The sequence below is a fragment of the Bombus pyrosoma genome, linkage group LG3 (assembly GCF_014825855.1).
Source record: "Bombus pyrosoma isolate SC7728 linkage group LG3, ASM1482585v1, whole genome shotgun sequence".
NCBI lineage: Eukaryota > Metazoa > Arthropoda > Insecta > Hymenoptera > Apidae > Bombus > Bombus pyrosoma.
In genome coordinates, this window is record NC_057772.1 from 4,480,556 (window position 1) to 4,496,037 (window position 15,482).

Genomic DNA, 15,482 nt, shown 5'->3' on the forward strand with positions numbered 1-15,482 from the left:
TACGAAAGAAGAGAAGAAGGCGCCAGTCAAGATCTGGCAACGACGGTCTGACCGCGGTGCAAGAGCGCGCGACGAAACGAAGCGGATCCCCGCGGATGATTCCTCGTAGGTTCGTTCTCCGGGGCCTTAGCTCCGGTCGATCTCCCTCATTAACATTCGACTCTTTGTCTCTGTCGTTGTCGCGGTCGTCCTACTCCGTAAGGTCGTCCCGGTCGGTACTCGAGATCCTCGCGAGAGAGTTCTTCTTCTCCTTGTGTGCCTCGTCTCTGGTTCGGCTCCTCTTCTTCTTATTTCCCCAACCGGTCGACTTTTAGTAGCCCTCTGCTCGCCTCTCCTCTCCGCCTCTCTTCTCTACAACTCTTTTCCCGTCTCTCGCCCTTCTTCTTCTGCTTCTCCACGCTTCGAACCGACTTTTTTTCCACGCGCCAGCCGGATGAAAGTAAGAAACTCGGTGGATGGCGCGAAGAGCAGAGAGAACCACCACCGAAGAGTATTCCTTGGGTGATTTCGATGTAACCTCCGATGTCCTTCGGTTCTATACGCTATAACGACGATGTTCGAAGGTAGACGCGGGTCAACTGGACGTTAACGCGGCGTGTCGCTACCAATTCGTTCGATTTTCTTCTCCACTTCGTCACAAGTATACGACGACGGACCGTCATAGCGTAAATCGCGCGTGGTCTTTCATGGTTTTCATCCGCGATCGAGCAACGTCGATTATCCTCTTGGTCGTTTTATCTTCCTCGGTAAGCTTGATTTTCATATATATAGTTGGTGTTTCAACGGCGAGCCGATGGGGTTCAGGGATTTGAAAGGTAGCGTGGAACCGGGGCAAAAAGAGAGATGCGGCGGGAGGCCGCGCGCGGAGTGCGAGTTTTTTAATTTTATGAGGGACGTTTATCTTATGATTATGTTGATAACTTCTCGGTAAGAGCTCGTAACGTAAATTGAACCTCTGACAAGAATTTCGTGAGTGACTCAGAGAACGGGCGGACCATGGGGAACGTCAAGGTGAAAGCCGGTCGCCAAAAAAACCTACTAACTGTAAATGCCCGAAAATCGATGGCATTAAAGTAAATGGCTGACCTATACCGGGTAGCTGCCATTTCTAAATCGTATCAGCTTTATCGCTTACTAACCACGATCGATTTATATTCCCATATATCCTCGTCCTCCATCGTCGATGAAGTTCTGCGACTCGAATTCGAAATCATAGTCGCCATCGCACGCGAAAAGGAATAAGAAACACGCATCATAGAATCGCCTTTCTCTCATCCTACACCGGTCGTCCGCGAGATTCTCCGGTTCGCCAGCCGCGGTGCCGCGTGTATAACTTGATAAACAAGTTTACTTGGAGAAGCCGGTATCTTATATATACTCGCTTACACTGGGTGTCCCGAGCAAACTGAATACTAATTGCTGAACCGTTCCATCCGAAACAAAACGTCTAAGCTGTGTTCGATTTAGCGTTTACATCCTCCAGTATCCTTCAACTTGAACCGTAACTCTGTATCAATGGAATTTTATGCCTTTCAGATCAGATCTTGTATATGTGTTACCGAGTGAACTAGATCTACTTACAGACTGGTTCGGTGCTGTGAAACTATTTATGATAAATAAATTTTCGATTTGCCGCCGTTGATATTAATGCGCAAAATAAAATACGTATCAGGTTATTGGGTTGATTGGAACGTTCTGCCGATACAATATGCTTATATATTCCATTAGAAAATTTTTTAGAATATATTTTTACGGTAATTAAAATCTATATTTTTATTGACAAGATACAAGATATAGAAACGTGGTGTAATATTATCGGAGAAACGAAACGCTATTTGATTACGAAATTGTTGCGTAATAAAGCAGGAAACAGGGAATGGGTGAGACAAAAGATTTTTCTTGATCTTTTCTTGATCTTCATAAAACTTTCTAACGGGAAGAGTGGTTGATACTGAGAGTCGGATTACACAGGCACTGCAGGAATATTTTAATAAGAAAAATGAAAAGTTCAACAACTACGAAATAAATGAATTGCCACATAAATGGAAGACCATAGTAACAATGTACATTGTGTCGAAGACCGACAATAGAATTTTCTATTAGATGACGAAATAAATGAATTGCCATATAGACGGAAGACGATCCTAAGTAACAATGAATATTGTGTTGAAGACCAGCTAATAGAGATTTCAGTTAGTATGGCAGATAGATGGAAGATAATTACAAGTAACAATTTACATCACGTTGAAGATTAATCAGTATGTTGAAACCATCGTTTCTTTTCTTTTCAAAGAACAAAAACAAACAAAAAGCTCTCTAATCGATCTAATATACGATTCCCTTTGATTTTAGTCTTCGAAGAATTTTAAAATCGTGGACGATCACCCGGTAGATCGTTCGAATCCCGCTGATTCGCGTTTATTAGCATCCCCGGGAGATTTAATTTTCCCGAACATCTCGAATCAGACATTTCTTCCATCGTTTTAAAAATGTTCTAGACAGTCTTGACGTGGCGCACAGTTCGTTTGTAATAAATTTGCAACTGGATCTTTCCGTCTTCTTCTTCCCTTTCTTCCCTCCGCTGTCTGGTATTACAGATTCAAAGTCCAGTAGTCGACGAAGCACGATAAGAAGGTGCGAGACTCGAGCAAAGAAATAATGCCGAGTACGCAGACAGGACGCACGCCAGTTGAGATAGCAGGGACGGGAAGCCAGAACGTGTAGACCTGCCCGAGTCGTTCTACATCGGGGATTAGACTCCCTTTTAAACTCCTTGCGCGTGAGCCTCAACGATCTCCCTAATACCCCAGTCACGGAACTTCGTCCAACTCCCTTACGTCCTCGTTTGTTTCGCGTTCAACTCCCTTACGTCCTCGTTCGTTTCGAGTCCAACTCTAAATCTATGATTTCAAGACCACAAACTTCTCAAAGGGTTTTAACGAGTAGAGTTTTCGTAACGCAGAAAGCGCCAAGAGACGTAACGTTCGTGGAATTATCATAATTTCCACCGCGTGGTCGTCCTACGCTTGATATCATCGAGGCGCGAGAGACGCGATTATCCGGTGTTTCCATTCGTCACTTCTCAGCTCCGGATCAGCGGTCCCGTAACATTAAATAACACGTGGCGGACACTGGAAATTAAGAGGCAAGATAGCCCCTCGGTTTCCCTCGGAAATGCTATCTAGATAGCGGCAGCAGCCGGAATCGAACCCGGGTAGAGCCAAGTAATTTTGCTAATGTCTCGGTCACGACTCGACTTCTGAATCCTTAAAACGGGTTTCCAATCTGATCCTCGGAATCCTGCTACGCTACGTCCCAGATTCCCGTCGCTAAGCCGAACGAAACGGCCGTCTATTACATTAACAACGTCTTATTCGGTGTCGCGATGAAAAATCAGATATCATCTCTAGTCCATTGCGGTTAAGGGAATTTCGTTTTACTTCAAGGAGACAAGCACAAGGCCTACGTCTCCGTCTGTAAGAGAGATTCTGTTCTCTTGCCTGCCCCTCGTAGTCGTCGTCGTCGTCGTATCGTGAACTTTGAACTCGACTGTCGACTCGCGAGTCCTCTAACCATACGGTGAAAGTTCGTGGCCGGTATCGTTGGATCTGTGAACACCGGTAATACCTCGCCCATAAATCCTGACCCAGCTGATGACTTACTGCTTTTATCTGGCGACCATCCACCTACACTCGGCAGCCGACTTTTAAACAATATCTCACTTCTCGTGCACCTTGTTCCGCGTAAATGTTCGCTTGTACGTACACGCACCGCCGGAATTTAGGGGTATGTAAAGCAGTGCCTCTGCTGACTGGCCTCTTAAAAATGTCTTACTCCCTGTTCCGGTGTGCAACCAGCTCGCGATCAATTCTGTTCTACGTGCTGCCAGCACGTATACCTCTTCTGTATTTCTTCTCGTTTCCTCCTTTTTTCCTTTTATTTATTCGTTGATTTAATATTTATTGCAGGATCGATTTACAATCTGTACATGGGAAAATTGTCTTTCTTTTCTTTTTTTTTTTTATTATGAATCAACGATCTACGATCTTGCAAACGCAGGGTAACACGTTCTGTAATTATCGCATGAATCGTGAACTTTCTTAGCCTCGGCTCTGCTATTTAAAGTATTCGTACCTTTGGTTAATCTTACGGGGATCTAACGAGAAATCGATGATTGTACTCGTTCGTGGAAAAGGTCACTTGAAAGTGATCAATGATCCCGCGTGTGCGCAACTACATGCATTTTCTATTATTTGTTTAATTATATCTTCTAATCTGACATTAATTTCCCTCCTTTCTCTGTTATATGTCATTTTTACGTGTAATTCGTTAAATGTTTCTGAAATGTTGAACAAATGTTTAAGTCGATTATTTTACAGGATTAGAAATTGCACGGTTAAACGGTGGTATAGAGAGATCGAATAAGTGGCAAGGCCCGCGTGTTCATTTATCTTTAATCGCACGGTTCATCTCGTCCTGACACGACGCGGAGATGTATGCAGCGTTATCGTACGACTCCTTTCTTGCGCTGGCCGACTTCTTGCCTCTCCTAAAGCTCTTCTCGCGTTTTCTCGTGTTATTGCTCCCAACGTGCCACCTACGTCGCTCGAATACATCCAACCGACAGTCGTTTTATACACGTTTTATTACGTGCGCAGAAATTAATGCCAACTGTTGGTCGACTCGTAAGACGCTAATATATATTTAATAAATAAAGCCTAAGGTGGAAATTAATATTTCAAAGTACAACATTTTTGATACTATGCTATTTGAGACAATGGTTACACGAGAGTGTTATGCATTGACGAAAAGTTGAAATAATCCAAAAATATAGCAGAGATTGACGATAATTATCAAGTTTCTCTAATCGGCAAAAAATTGGCCTTTCTTTAGTGATTGTTTAATGATTAAGGCAGACACGCCTCAATATCTGTTGAGGATAATAGGGTAAAAGTTGGCGGCGATATCGGGGTCGTTCGAACGCCCACGGGTTGTCCGCGGGTCGTCGATCTAGCACATCTTTAGCACGTAGTGGCGAGAAACGCGGCGTTATCGTCTTATTTATACGATATAAGCCGACGTTGCGGCTTTCACGTAACGCGTGCACCGCCTTCCTTTTCTTCTTTTTCCATGCCTTAATCTCGTCTATTACGGTACACGCTGGATTTAAACAAGTTCCTTTATTATCGGCCGTGTTTACCAGACTTCCCCTCAACTTCGCGCTCCGTTACACGCCAGATTTCAATATCAACCCGTGTAACTCGACCTGCCGAAAAAAACACCCTATCTTACATTTTCTTGTTCGCCGTTGAATCTTCATGTTCGCCAGATCTGCAACCTGGACTAAAAGACTTTATCTAATTCGTTCGGTGATAGCGTTCTTTAGTATACAAGGTGTTTCAAAGAGTTTTTTGGATGTCAATTGTACGAAGAGTAAGATAAAGAGAAAATTTCCAAAATATTTACATCTCTGGCCAAAAAAAAAATCGACCGATTTACCGATTTTATTATTACTTCGAAATTAATGCAGGTATAAATAACAACTGACCAAATTGTCCTTCTTTCTAACTTTTATTTTCTATACAAGAGATTCTAAACTAATATAGTTCGATATAACTGGCGTATTTTTATTTACGGAAACGCTTTACAACTTCTATTCCTGAGGATTCTAACGATTCCAGTTTCTTTAAAATTTGATCGGTGCGCGACAAATCAATTTCATGTATCTATATAAAATGTATAAAATTACAGCAAGCGAATTTTTTTACCGCTTGTTCAGTACGACCTTTCTGCGGATAACTCAAAAATTAAATACAAAGTGTTTATGCCGATAAAGAAATCATTCTCCAGCAATTGTTTAACCAATCTTTCCGATACGGTGTATAACACAATACAATGTCTATCATTACTTCCGATAAGATCCGACTAGCTGAAAGATTTTCAAGAACATCCGGCAATAATATAGAATGCGATTTTTTCGCGAAGCTACACTTAATGGATCGACGGTATGTATCTCAAGGTGGTGATTTCGACGGGGGTCTAGAGCCTGACGGTAATTTTCCGCGCATTATACCTCTCGTTACACCCACGCGAGCAGATCAACGGTTCAGCTGGCGCGTCTTTAGTTCACAACGTGACTGCGCATTATCGCTTCTATATTACGTCCGTGGGTTATTTTCTGTTCAACTTGTACCCTGTTCCCTTTTATTCCATCGCGGGTTCCACGCTGCGCGTCAAATTGTATGTAAATGATCGCGGCCTTCGATCCAGTTCGACTTTTGCTCGTTAGTTTCACCAGCTGTGAACAGTAACCTGTCGCTCCGAGCACTTGACGGAAATTAAATGGATTTTGTATTAGCCACAACTCTCCTACACTCCTACACTCCTACGCTAGAAAACCGCCAGAAGGATTCTCACCGAAGAACAAATTTTCGAAATGTTGAATATCTTATTACTTTTTGATCTATCGTTCCTTTAGCTTCGCGATCAATTAAGTTTTATAAACAGATAATCCTATACATTGCCATAACGTTTTTACGTCTTGTAAAAATACATTAAATTTTGTATCACAAATAAAACATTATTCTATGAAAACTAGCAGTGGACTTCATTTAATACTGGGTTAAGTATTAACGAAAATTGCTCGATTGTTTAATTCTTTCAATACTGGACTTTTTTTAAGCTATGGAAGAAGACCTTTCCTTATAATTGCCTATAATAAATGTACAATTTTTCTCTATGATTGGATATAAATAATTCGATTTGTGTACAGATTGTGAAAGCACGTGTTTGCCTAAAGAAAGTTAATATAACGTAAGCGGGCCAATTCTTCTTATTTTTTCTTCTTGTTTCACGATGTTGTAATCCGTTTACACCTATAATTATCTTCTATCGTTGTAATTGCTCTAAATGATAGAAACTAATTTTCCTTCTATAACACGCGAAACATACGAAATAAGGAAAAGGGAATGGGCAACACGACGCGAGGCATTCTATCAAAAGAGTAAGAGGTAGAATTTTTTAGAAGATGGAATTTTAATTTTTAAGAACAATAATCTCGAACGCGACAAGCAAGATTTATGTACGTCCGTTTCCTGATGGAGCAATCATTTATTCTGCTTATTAATTGATTATTCAGTTCCGATCGCGTACAGGAGATGATATATGACTCGGTACATTACTCCGTTAAGAACAGGAATCTACTAGTCGCGCGTGCATAAATTACCAACGTTGATAACGAAACCCACGCATTTTCTTCAGATCTTGTTTTTCTTCATCTGTTCGGTGTCATGTAGTCGACGCCGATACCTGGAACGGCTAAATAAGCCCGGCGAAAAGAGTTTCTTCACACTTTCAGTCAGATAAAAAAAGAAAGAAATTCCCCACTCCGCAGACGATAAATCCGATAACGAAATGAATTATATTCATGAATAATTCCGTGGAGTTCCCATTCCGTGAACCCGAGAAGAAGATCGTTAGTAATCGTTATCATCGTTCAATATATATCGATGCCGAGTATCGCGAGAAATTCTGTTCGCTATAACCAATTATTTATCTTGACGGTTTCTATATAGCATACTGAACTTCAAAATAAAAATACTTGAATTTATGTAGTACGTTCCTATGAATCTTGTGACCACGGAATTAAACGATAGTAAAGACAAATTAATTTCTGTTGAAATGAAAAAGTAAATATACAAGAGATCTGCAATCCCAGTGACGGATTAACTCATCTTCCCTCTAATTTATCTATATACATTGTCGGTTATAGATATATGCATATCTACCCGTTGTATTTATTGGAAAATTCCAACAAATTCTACTGTATCTCGTTTGTTTCAAAAGCAAAAGAGAGGAAAAAATATTAAAAATGATCTTTCGCAAAACCCCCACTTTCCAATCGCATAAATTAACCGTTTGTCTCTGAAAATCGATTTTGAGAACACGCTCTTTATCCACCCGACCAAGCGACACTCGACCAAATGACCAACATGGCGTGACCCAAAGTCTCCAGAACTTTCCCCAGACATGGATCCCCTCCGCTGCTGAAATTTGTATCCAGGCAGGGCGGAGAGGGAAAAAGAGTGATATGCCTGAAAATCCACGTGGCCAGGGTATCCAGAAACGGCCAAGAAAGAATGCGGTTACGCGGCATACAGGTTGCACCGTTGCATCGAGCGATGAAGAATTAGATGAAGATAGAGGAACGTGATGCATGGTCACGATTAGTCCAATAGGCGGGGGCCCATTACAGATAAATGTTTACGAGGGTAGGAAACGATGGTGATACGTGAGCAACAGAAAATAAGTATATTATATACATTACGATCGATCTGCGAAGCTCTAGTCGAGACTGATCCGCGATCAAAATTAGGCGCACGAAAACATTTTACGACGAAGAACGTGCCACATTTTCATATATCGAGGTAGCTCACAATGCCTTATGAAGGTATTTCAACACTTATTGTAGAAAATTTGTATGTATACACATATACATTTTGAAATTTCAGTAGTAATATAGTGAAACACGACTATCGTGGTCATACTGCCTAACTACTACATAAAAGTTTTCTGTAATAAACGCTTAAATATTTTTGTGAACCACGATAGGTTTTTCTTACATTTTCCTATCTCGTTAATGTTCCTTAAAACGTATAAGCGGAAATCTTAATTAAATTAGACGATCGCGAACGTAGGGGAGATAAGTTTCGTATATTAAAGTGATAAAAACTCGTTAGCAGGGGAGAAAAATTTTAATTAAACGCTTGAGACAACCGCGATCGAAGTACAATGCTAACCTTTGATGTGCGCAGCAATATGGCGCGATTTTTAAATCTCGATTAAGCACATTATTGTTATTTGACTCTAACATATTAGATGTGTTACCTTTACGACTAGTAGAAAGAATGATTTTAAGAGAGAAAACATCGATTCGGATAAATGAAATTACGTTGCTTGTTTTATTATTAAAACAATGCATCGAACGTAAATTGCTGTACATATATGGCTCATGTCGCGACAAGTTGCGTGTGTCCAGTTACATCACCCTCTGCCTCGAACGCTAATGTTTGCTTTTCGTCGAACCCGTCGTTGAAATATTCGAAAAGGCTAATCAAATATGATGAACGAACTACGAGTTTTCGTTTGAAAAGCGATCACATTTATATATAATCGATTCGTATATTACCTCAGAGGAAAATCCACCGATTACAGATATATGTATATGTACACTTAATTCATTCAAAAAAGGCGCTGCTGTTAGTCGAGAAAAAATGGCGGCGAAAGATTACAAGCATAACATAAAAAAATATTTGGACACTTACTTGCGAACCACCCGTTACATCCAGGAACGTTGATGTTCATAGCGTACCGAATGTACGTGAAAACGTATAATTTTGTGAACACACCGCTTCTTCTTAAAGAAACTCGGTCTATACACCATACGCGTTAACTCAAGGCGACACTTTTACCGATTTCTCCGAACGCGCGCGTCTCACGAATTCGACCGTACGAATATTCAAACGTACGCGTTCACCGCAGCGTGTTTTCAGTCCCAGTCAGCTGGTGAAACGAACTGGTGGAATCGGTCAGGGTTCGTCGAGAACAGAGTGGTCACAGTGTAGCTCGTGCCCCGGCAACATCAGCTTCGCCACTATTCCGTGGTTGCACATGTTCCTCGCTATTAAGCAGTCTTCACACTGACCACCACATCTCCGTGTACGTCAACGATCGAGAGTAGCAAAATAATGCACGTTCGATTCGCCGCGGCGACCTGTCACATATGTATAGTTGACAACGAATCAGAACCATGATATCGATTAATGATATCGATTAATTTTAATCGACAACCAGTGACGTTTAACCTTCCAATTTCCGTAGGTATCAACGAGTGCCACTTTTTATTTATCCTATAATATAAGTAGTAATAATGGAAAAGATAGATATTAGTTATTAGTGATATTTTTCTGATATTCATTCATTCAGAAATCTGACGTACTATGCTAGGACCCTCTTAGACAATTCGATCAATTGTAAGGTTATTAGTGAAATTGTATAAGTATCAAGTTACAAATTGTCAATATCAATAAATATCCTTGAACAAGAATAACAAATTAGGTAATTAAGAAAACTGAAATTTTTTCACATACAAATTTTTACAAATTATTTTATTGTCATAACAAATAATTATGAAGTTGTAAGGGAAAACTCTATAACCTGTAACTCGTTTACTGATATTATTGGTTGGTAAATTATTATTCAAAAGTGGTCAATATTAGCGCCTCAATGTGAATACTAACAAAATATTGATATCGTGTAAATAAATGTATAATTTCTAAAGAAAAGTAAAGGAAGAATATTATAGATTTATTTTGAGATAAATTTTGAAATTTGTTACTTTGTATTGATAAAGATAGAAATTAACAAAGTACCCTATATTATATTACGATCTAATTGAAGGGTTAAAGTCGATTTTGATATACAGCGAAAGTGATCGTTAAGCATGTGTTTGCACGGAGGCTTGAAACTAACCATTGTTTTTGTCGAATCTATCACGATTCAATGTTTTCATCTTCCTCGAATTACCGAGCCACCTTTCACGACATAGCACAGTTGATTATCTACGTAGGTTTTGCGAACTTAAATAAGACGACATTCTGGACGATCAAAATATAAGATGAATTCGTGACACGCGGTAATCGTGACAGTTCGGTATGCGCGGACGCGAATTCTTGGCGCGCGACAAACAACGTAATGACCGTCAATGTTAACAGCGACGTGCTTCTACTACCAAGAAAATGAAACTAATCGACGCCACAGCCACGGCGGCGCATAGGACGCGTCTGTCCTCTTCTATTTACACACGAAACTCACGACACACACGTTCCTTCGTACGTTGCGCGCAAAACTGGCATTCCAGGTCAAGCGTGCCTGTCGAATTTTGATTCGTCAATTTGGCGCGGAGGGGAGACAATGTCACTCTATCCGATGGAACATACAAATTTCTAAACTGCGCTCTATATTCATAACATGAATTTTATTAAATTTCATTTTTTTTATTAAAATTCAAGTAAATTTTTTGTATTAATAAATTTATATGCTTTTATCCATTACATATGTATATATATTTCAATAAAGATTGCAACTTTATGAATGTCAATCGAATTACACTATACCAAGAGTATAGCATACACGCGTATCGATAAAATGCCAAAATTACACTTTCGAGAAGGAAGGATGAAAAAAAAGAATACTCGGTGAATACCTCCATGCAGAAACACGTTTTATCGATACAACGAATCGAATAAAGAAACGTTCTAAAGTTACCTCTGACCGGGCAGCAGGTCCTCGCCGATTAATCGAACTCGAGGGTTTCTCGCCGCCTCCCGACTCGATTCGCTAACTGATTTTAAAATTGTTTTCGTCGATTCGAAAATGAGAGTCGTCGCTGGAACCGAACCGCTGGATCGAACATACAAAAAATGTTGTACGCCAAGAGATATAGAAAAGATCCGAGATTTTCAGTGGAGAACGAACACCGTTTGATGTATGAACCGTATTCACGCGTAAGCTAGACCACGCGATTGTTATTCGATGTGTGGCCGGCCTAAGAAGAGTACTTAGTTCGCGTAGTTGAGTGCGGGCGTAATAAGACTGCCTGCTGACGGCGGTAGCGCGGTTCGTGCCCGCAAGCGGCAGCAGCCAGGGAAGCCCCTCTACCATGGCACTCTCCTGCAACTCCTCCAAGCAAGCCAGCCAGCCATCCGTGCCGACTTGCCTACCTACCAGGCCTCAGAGTAGGCCCCGGCACACCGCAGTTCCATCCTGAATCGAAATGGTCGCTTTGCTTTCCGTGCTTTGCGCGAATCACGCAAGGCCCCTCGGGCACGCTTCGCTTCGGGGGACCGAAAGGGGTCCCCACGTGCTGGATTTTGCCTCCGGCTGCACGGTCGATAAAGAAGTTTAAAATGTCATATATGTCCCCTGCAACGATCTGGCTAACAGTCAAGGTCCATGGGATAAGCAAAGGATTGTGGTATCGCGACAGGTTATTGAAAATCAGACTGTGGTAATCCGAATCCTCGTTTTACGAGACGATGTCACGTGACAATCTAGATATACGAACCGTTCAGAAGCCACATTGATCAACTGCATTAATTGAAAAGCAAAGAAACGTGACGATGCTGCAAACACTATTTTCTTAAATTTACCTTCGAATCTATATTGTATATACCATCTTTGTCTCAATAAATAAATTTACGGAAGCAAATCATATGTCGTTTAAGAATTGAAGTTTAATCTTGTACCTATGTAATATGTAAAATTGAGAAATCGATAAGAAATGGTTCCAGTCAGTTTGGTTTCTAAAAGATTCATATGACACTGATAAAGGAGTAAGATTATAAGATTAGCTTAAAATAGCTTAATTCGATTTCACTTTCTTATCGAGAAAATGGCGGTCCGAGCTTCTTTAGATTCTTCAGGAGTATCGGTTTCGTGATTAAAGCCTTCTCGATCGACTCTACCAGCACCTGTTCCTGACTGTACGGCGGAAATGGCATTCCCTCAAGATTATACACATATACAACACCTTCCACATCCGCCGCCACAAGTTGGTTACCATTTGCCGTAAAATCAACCATAATAAATCTGTTGGTGTTGGGTGACGTTGTCACCGACGCAGGTTTGTATATCTTTCGTCTGATATCCCATATACAGATCTCGTTATTGACGATGCTTACTATGATCGTGGAATGGACGGGAGACCAAGCTGCGTATCGAACGCATGCCATAGTTGTGGACATAGTAATCAGTGGATCTGTCAATCCTTCTGCCCAGATTCGAATGCACCAGTCGGCGCCACAGGTTAGGAAGATTTTTGAACAGAACGGAGAGAACATCATCGAGTAAATTGGTCCATCGTGCGCTAGAAAACTGTCTATATGTTGATATAAATAATTCGTGGAGCATTTGTAGATACAACCTTCGTCCGTACCCACGAAATAAATGGTACTCAAAGTAGGATGCTTCCGTAGTGTCAATACCCCAGGGCTTCGACTGATTGATATATCATAAATGTTACACTGAACAGTCCTAGTGACACCCGGCAACGTTCCCTCTATCCTGTAAACCTTCATAATCATCGACGAAGTGAAATCTTCGACGTATCGATAGCAAAACACGCAACCGTCCTGATTGCACGTATAAATTTGTTCTTGGTATTCGTATTGCTCGTCACCTGGCCACCACTGAACTTGCCAGTGCGGAGAAGTCGAAAATGTAGCTTTCTCGCTTCGTCGTACGACATTGAGATCTGGATTGCTTACGTCGATCACCTTGATTTCGCCGTTGTAGTAGCCGATAGCAAGTAAGTTCGGCCGTTCCCGACTCCAATCGAGGTCTGACACCGGACTATCAAAACTGTAATAACGAGCCGGTACACCAGGGTTCTTCGCAGACCAGAGTAACACCAAGCCATTTTTAATTTCTGAATTAACTCGTGCCCCATATCCTACGGCTAGGATGCTTCTGTTAACGTAATTCCAGCGGAATGAAGATACTGGTCTTCCCGAAGTTTCTTCAGAATCGTGAATCCAGAGGAGGTCTGGACTGTACGTGAACTCCAAATCAAGGCTACATGGATCCTGTTTAATCAGGCCGGTGAAACGCTTTTGAGCGTGAATGAAAATGTTGTTCGATATTATACGCTCCATTACTCGTACGGCATTCCGGAAATTGATATGTTGGAATATATATATCTGCTCTTGTTCGGAGGTCTTCTTCTCGTAAATTTTTGATTTTGGTAGTTTAGCTTTCAAAGCCTACAAAAAGAAAATTATACTTAACTCTTTGGTATGTCTGTAAAGAAAATAAGCCTTTTATGATACTAAAAACTATTCAAACCTTTGATTGCAACATTTCTTGCAAAGATTCCTTTCCATGCACGACGAGCAAACCATTTCTTTCAATCATCAATTTAGGGGCACCATAAGCGTCGTACATCACCCAATTATTCACGAACATGCCTTGATTTTTACGTCTCCTTCTGCTGAGGTGTGTTCCTCGAGATTTCGTAAGCACTTGCATAGTTTGAGTTTCGGTATCTATTAATTTCCTATTCGAACCAGGTCCTATCGTTTTATATTCGTAATTCTCGTTCTGTTCTTTAACCGCTATACCATCTGGCGTAAGCAAGTCAGCAGTTCGAGGCTGTATATCGAAAATGAAGAACGTCTCCGTTTCCCTCAAAGTGAGCGTCACGGTATCGGGTCGAATTAAGAGAATATTTGGATCTTCGCTGAATAGGCCAAAAAATGTCGAAGATGTAATTTCTATTCATTAATGTGAAATTATAATAAAATGTCATATTATAATAAAACGTTAATATTAATTCTTTGTGGATCTAATATGTGTATAATTTATTTATACAAATAAAAGTCATATATGTACATGTTCATGCATATTTTTATTAACATCTTTAAATAATAGATACGTCCCCAAAGAGTCAATACGTATCATAATCCTAATAACAGCCTTAAAATTCTTAGAATACCTTATTTTATAAATTATAAATTAGCTATTTAATGTTTCTAAAACACCTTTTTAAACTATGTATATAAAATTTTATAATATCTAATTATAATACTCGTACCCAAAATTACCTAGGTAGATAAAATTGAGGGGGAACTTTATCATCATCATCACCATCATCATCAAAATCATCTGTTTGAGTGGATAATAAACTTTCAAACAGAATATCATCCGTTGTCATCGAACCGGAAGGAACTGAGGAGGATCTGATGATCGTAGAGGAACTTTCTTTTACTGCGATGCTTAAACCGGAAAGAATGGACAGTGTACCGACACTGCCGGTCTGGGATAATCCGATTGTTTCGAATGCAGTTATCTGTTTCTCGTCAAGCGAACTGTAGGTTGGATGGCTCAGTAATTTTGGAGTGACATCAACGTCATCCTCTATCACGCGGAGTGCCTGACGTTGTTGTAAAATAACTGAGGTTAGGTTTTTGCCCGCGATCCTACGCGTCTTTCCTGCTGCGTTGAGCTTAAACTTCGACGAAATTGGGCTTTCGAATCTGCTGCTTTGATCCCTCGAGGTAATTTGTGGAGATCCTACTTCGTTTACTTTCATTCTAACAAATAATTGTTTTCATGTTGTTATACCTTCTATCACACGTCTGTATATACATTTACTAAAACTCGGTAGAACGTTTCATTTCGTTGATACCTGTAACTGTAGTCGATTATCCACAAGCAAATAGAATAACTACGAAGTATTGAAAATTAAACCATGTATATTTTGCTATTATATCATGCTGAGAACCAGTCTCATTAATTACGCCTTTTACTTTTCATGTTGAATGCTTTTACTTTGTTATTAGACCATTTCGTCATGTTACAATGGAGAACGTATTGAACCGTACAGTCGTTTTCAATTCCATGGTGATAATAGGAATCAATTTTAG

The 15,482-nt window shown here is 40.4% G+C and overlaps 3 protein-coding genes across 5 annotated transcripts in view; all 3 read right to left on the bottom strand.

Moving 5' to 3' along the window:
- The window catches only part of LOC122566138, an 83,187-nt gene extending 70,942 nt beyond the window's left edge, over nucleotides 1-12,245 (bottom strand). The window contains exons 1-2 of one of the 2 annotated variants that reach the window (XM_043722960.1): nucleotides 11,326-12,245; nucleotides 9,324-9,772 (exon numbers count right to left, since the gene is read on the bottom strand). The gene's annotated coding sequence lies outside the window, so the exon portion shown is untranslated. Of the gene's footprint in view, nucleotides 1-9,323; nucleotides 9,773-10,530; nucleotides 11,225-11,325 lie in introns of those variants that run through there. The other variant, XM_043722961.1, reaches the window with a different exon arrangement.
- Nucleotides 12,246-12,440: 195 nt separating this feature from the next.
- LOC122566053 (dynein axonemal intermediate chain 4) lies at nucleotides 12,441-14,517 on the bottom strand. Its single transcript, XM_043722763.1, has 3 exons — nucleotides 14,511-14,517; nucleotides 13,903-14,330; nucleotides 12,441-13,820 (listed from the first exon to the last, which is right to left on the bottom strand). The coding sequence occupies exons 1-3, from the start codon at nucleotides 14,515-14,517 to the stop codon at nucleotides 12,441-12,443; spliced, it is 1,815 nt and encodes a 604-aa protein (XP_043578698.1).
- Nucleotides 14,202-15,461, bottom strand: LOC122566148. 2 transcript variants are annotated; one of them, XM_043722982.1, is made up of 3 exons: nucleotides 15,245-15,461; nucleotides 14,651-15,149; nucleotides 14,202-14,296 (listed from the first exon to the last, which is right to left on the bottom strand). In XM_043722982.1, the coding sequence occupies exon 2, from the start codon at nucleotides 15,146-15,148 to the stop codon at nucleotides 14,657-14,659; it is 492 nt and encodes a 163-aa protein (XP_043578917.1). In that variant the 5' UTR covers nucleotide 15,149; nucleotides 15,245-15,461; the 3' UTR covers nucleotides 14,202-14,296; nucleotides 14,651-14,656. The 2 variants fall into 2 exon arrangements, with proteins under 2 accessions (XP_043578917.1, XP_043578916.1); XM_043722981.1 differs by lacking the exon at nucleotides 14,202-14,296 and having other exon boundaries at nucleotides 14,512-15,149.
- Between the last annotated feature and the right edge of the window lie 21 nt (nucleotides 15,462-15,482).

Bases quoted from the DNA above. Each gene is read 5' to 3' on its own strand.
- LOC122566053 (XM_043722763.1), bottom strand. The intron at 13,821-13,902 runs GTTTGAATAGTT...TTCTTTTTGTAG, and splicing joins AAGAAATGTTGCAATCAAAG to GCTTTGAAAGCTAAACTACC.
- LOC122566148 (XM_043722982.1), bottom strand. From the start codon at position 15,148: ATGAAAGTAAACGAAGTAGGATCTCCACAAATTACCTCGAGGGATCAA.